Source organism: Sinocyclocheilus anshuiensis, unplaced genomic scaffold (genome assembly GCF_001515605.1).
Source record: "Sinocyclocheilus anshuiensis isolate Anshui unplaced genomic scaffold, SAMN03320099.WGS_v1.1 scaffold55, whole genome shotgun sequence".
NCBI lineage: Eukaryota > Metazoa > Chordata > Actinopteri > Cypriniformes > Cyprinidae > Sinocyclocheilus > Sinocyclocheilus anshuiensis.
Window position 1 is genome coordinate 2,226 of NW_015549647.1, and position 3,461 is coordinate 5,686.

Genomic DNA, 3,461 nt, shown 5'->3' on the forward strand with positions numbered 1-3,461 from the left:
ACAGTATAAAAACCATTACGCCTATGGAATGTCCCCATAAAACATAGAAACACAACATGTGTGTGTGTGTGTGTGTGTGTGCGTGCGTGCGTGCGTGTGTGTGTGTGCGTGCCTGCCTGCTTTCGTGCATGCGTGTGTGTGTTAGGACTCACGATCAAAGCATTGCCTTGTCAAAATATGCATAGCCTACTTTATATGTATATTAATTTGAATATTACAGCCTATAATATAATTAATGTAATAAAATACCTTCCTATTTAAGCATTTTTACGCCTCACAACCTGTTAAAACATTGTTTAGTCCGTTATTGAAAGTATGTGAGGCATTTGCGGTCACAGGTGTTTACGCCTGTTTTTATACAGTCTATGGTTTACGCAGAACTTATTTGCATCAAACGCTGCTATAGAAACCGCGCAGCGCATCTACGCACAGAAATTCGACTCTGCGGCGTCACGTTCCCTGACGTTAGACAGAAGCAGCCAATCGTGGCGCACGGAGTGTGTAGTAAAACGTCACTCTTCGGAGCTCCAGGAACCGGCTGGTTACGAGTCCTGCTCGACGAAGTCATTTTCACTTTCCAATGGTCGCGTGACCGCGGTTATCATATTTAATTTACTGAAGCCTCATCGATTAAGAAGGTACGTCTATCGCTGTGTTCTAGTAATGAAATCGTGGTTCGTTGATGTGTTAGATTTAAACCCGCAGGCCCCGGATTAGGTCGGCGGAAGTCAGTAAAGTTGCCGTGTGTGTACGGGCTACACGGGTGTACTTAGCGGTATGTTATGACATTAATGTTCGGGATCTTTAAATAATATAACTGCCTTATATCTTGCTTTTCCCCGGCTCTCTTTTTTTGTGGTATATTGAGAGTGTGTTGGAATTAGCTAGCGCGAGCTTGACCAGTAAAATGTAGATATACGCGTGACGTCACGGAGATGTTCTTATTTTGACTAAAACATGTCAATAATGTAAAGTTATATATTAATGCCAATGTGTTAATACCAGTGTAATATATTTAAGAACCTTCTATCAGTTGTTATTAAGTTGTGTAGTGTGCTGACCATATCTTAACAATTGGTTGTACTCATTTAGTATTTTGTATGAGGTTTTTGTTATTTTGTGGCTTTTGACATGTACAGCCTGTCTAGTGTCCTTTGGAACAGTGAGTTCATGTCTGTACGGGAACTCTTATCATTGTGTAACCAAACAGTCAACACAGGCATTGGGCCATGATTTAGTGTTTAGGACAGGCATTTTCAGGGATCTCTCTGATTTAGGGTTATCAGAGGCCAAAGTCTGTTCTAATACTTCGAAGTGCTTTGTGTTTAGTCAGCAAACCTGGAGTTGAGTAGGTATTCTAGGACAGGTGTGTCCCAGCATTGGTACATTCAGCTTAAAAATAGCATCTGCTGGTTTTGCTCCTCAACACATCTATGCATATCTCTGCGTAGGTATAAGTTCTTAATAACGTTTTGGGCTTGGCAAGGGTAACCACTCATGTCAAGTGTCTTTGTTCAAAGATGACGGTTGCGTGAAAGAATTCCTTCTGTCACAACAAATATAAAAGTATGCAATTTCCTCTCACATTGCTGACATGGGCGAAATTGTCCTTGTCACTCGGGTATTTGCTGTTAATTTTAGGCTCTGCTATCCTACTTGTCCAGTTCGGAGACACAACCCGTTAGGTGTGGTTTAGGGTTAAAAAGATTTGGCAGCTCACGGTTTACTCATTTCGCTGTTTCTGGTCGTTCACAGTCTGTCATGTCGACCTACCAAGAGTTCATCCAACAGAACGAAGATTGTGATGGAATACGTTGCAGTTGGAACCTCTGGCCTTCCAGCCGCCTGGAGGCCACACGGCTAGTGGTTCCTGTTTCTTGCCTCTACACTCCCCTCAAAGAGAGACCGGACCTGCCTCCGGTCCAGTACGAGCCGGTACTGTGCAGCCGGGCCAACTGCAAAGCCGTACTCAACCCACTCTGGTAAGGACTGAATTGCATTTTCCAAAAAGCATTGAGTTCTGTTTGATTGTCAGTAAAGATAAATATCATATCTGAATTATTGATTAATTGGTGGACTGGAATTGTAATGGATTTTGAGTAACAACTTAAATTAAACATTGGTGTCCTTTATCATATTTCTGTTGCTGTCCATTTATAAACACAGTAAAGCTCATGGTTTAGGGTTTTATGTGAACCAAATTGTGCCTGGATTGGATGTACTTTGGTGTTGACCTTTTATTTTAGGGTTAGTAAAATAGTGTTTTGCTTAAGCGGAGGTTTGGGCTTTTCCTCTAGTTTTCCACAAACTTGCTAATTACATAATTTCAGAGCTTTTTAAATGTTAAAAGAATCCATAGAGTGTTATTTCCCAACATTGTCATTGTGTTAATTGGGTCAGGTTAGTTAGCTGCTAATTGTTTCCTTTAACCGCTGTGACTAAAGGAAGATAATTGTTTCTCTTCATGTGCTGATGACTTACATTAGAAAGGCTTCATCATAGACAAGTTTAGCTCCTTTAATGCTTGATTTCCTTTTGTAGTCAAGTGGACTTCAGAGCTAAGATATGGGCCTGCAACTTCTGCTTCCAGAGGAACTCTGTGAGTATACATTACTGAAACTCATTTTCATTCCTGGCTTTGCTCCATGTGCTTCTCTAACGTCAATCACACCTGTCACTGTGAGTAAATATTAATCTATTTCTTCACAGTTTCCTCCATCATACGCAGGCATTTCAGAAGTGAATCAGCCCGCAGAACTAATGCCTCAGTTCTCCACCATTGAGTACATAGTGCAGGTAAACTTACATTTACTCTGTACTGTACATAGGCATACTTTATTGTACAAACATATAGACTTACTACAACTCCTTTAGCTCACAGATAGCTGCTCGTCAAAAGCCACGTTGTCATTCTGTCATGAAACTAGGGTTCAGTGTGTTTTGACAAGTGACAGGATTTTTAAACAGTTTACATTTACATTTAGTCATTTAGCAGACGCTTTTATCCAAAGCGACTTACAATTGGGGGATACATAAAGCGATTCTTCTTAAAGAGGCAAACAGACACAGGAAGTGGTTGTAATACCAAGTTCTTAGACATTGTTCAAATAAGTACAAGCTAGAAAGAGAAGGAATAAATAAAGAGAGAGAATTTTTTTAATTTTTTTATTTTTTTTTTAATGATGAAGTCAAGTAGCTTCAAAAGAGATGGGTTTTCAGCTGTCGCTTGAAAATTGTCAAGGATTCAGCATTCCGGATAGGGGTGGGAAGATCGTTCCACCAGCCAGGAGTGGTGAACGAGAATGTTCTGGAAAGTGATTTTGAGCCTCTCTGTGATGGTACCACGAGGCGTCGCTCACTAGCGGATCTCAGACTTCTGAAGGGGATGTAGATTCGTAGTAGTGAGTGGAAGTAGGCGGGTGCTGAGTCTGTGGCTGTTCTATATGCAAGCATCAATGTCT

General features: G+C 40.9%; 1 protein-coding gene across 1 annotated transcript in view; it reads left to right on the forward strand.

The window, feature by feature from the left end:
- Window positions 1–493: 493 nt before the first annotated feature.
- LOC107659946 (protein transport protein Sec23A-like) overlaps window positions 494–3,461 on the forward strand; it is an 18,315-nt gene continuing 15,347 nt past the window's right edge. Inside the window, exons 1-4 of the mRNA XM_016449061.1 lie at window positions 494–638; window positions 1,756–1,982; window positions 2,542–2,599; window positions 2,710–2,796. Of these exons, the coding sequence (XP_016304547.1) occupies window positions 1,762–1,982; window positions 2,542–2,599; window positions 2,710–2,796 (366 nt within the window). The 5' untranslated portion in view covers window positions 494–638; window positions 1,756–1,761. The remainder of the gene's footprint in view (window positions 639–1,755; window positions 1,983–2,541; window positions 2,600–2,709; window positions 2,797–3,461) is intronic.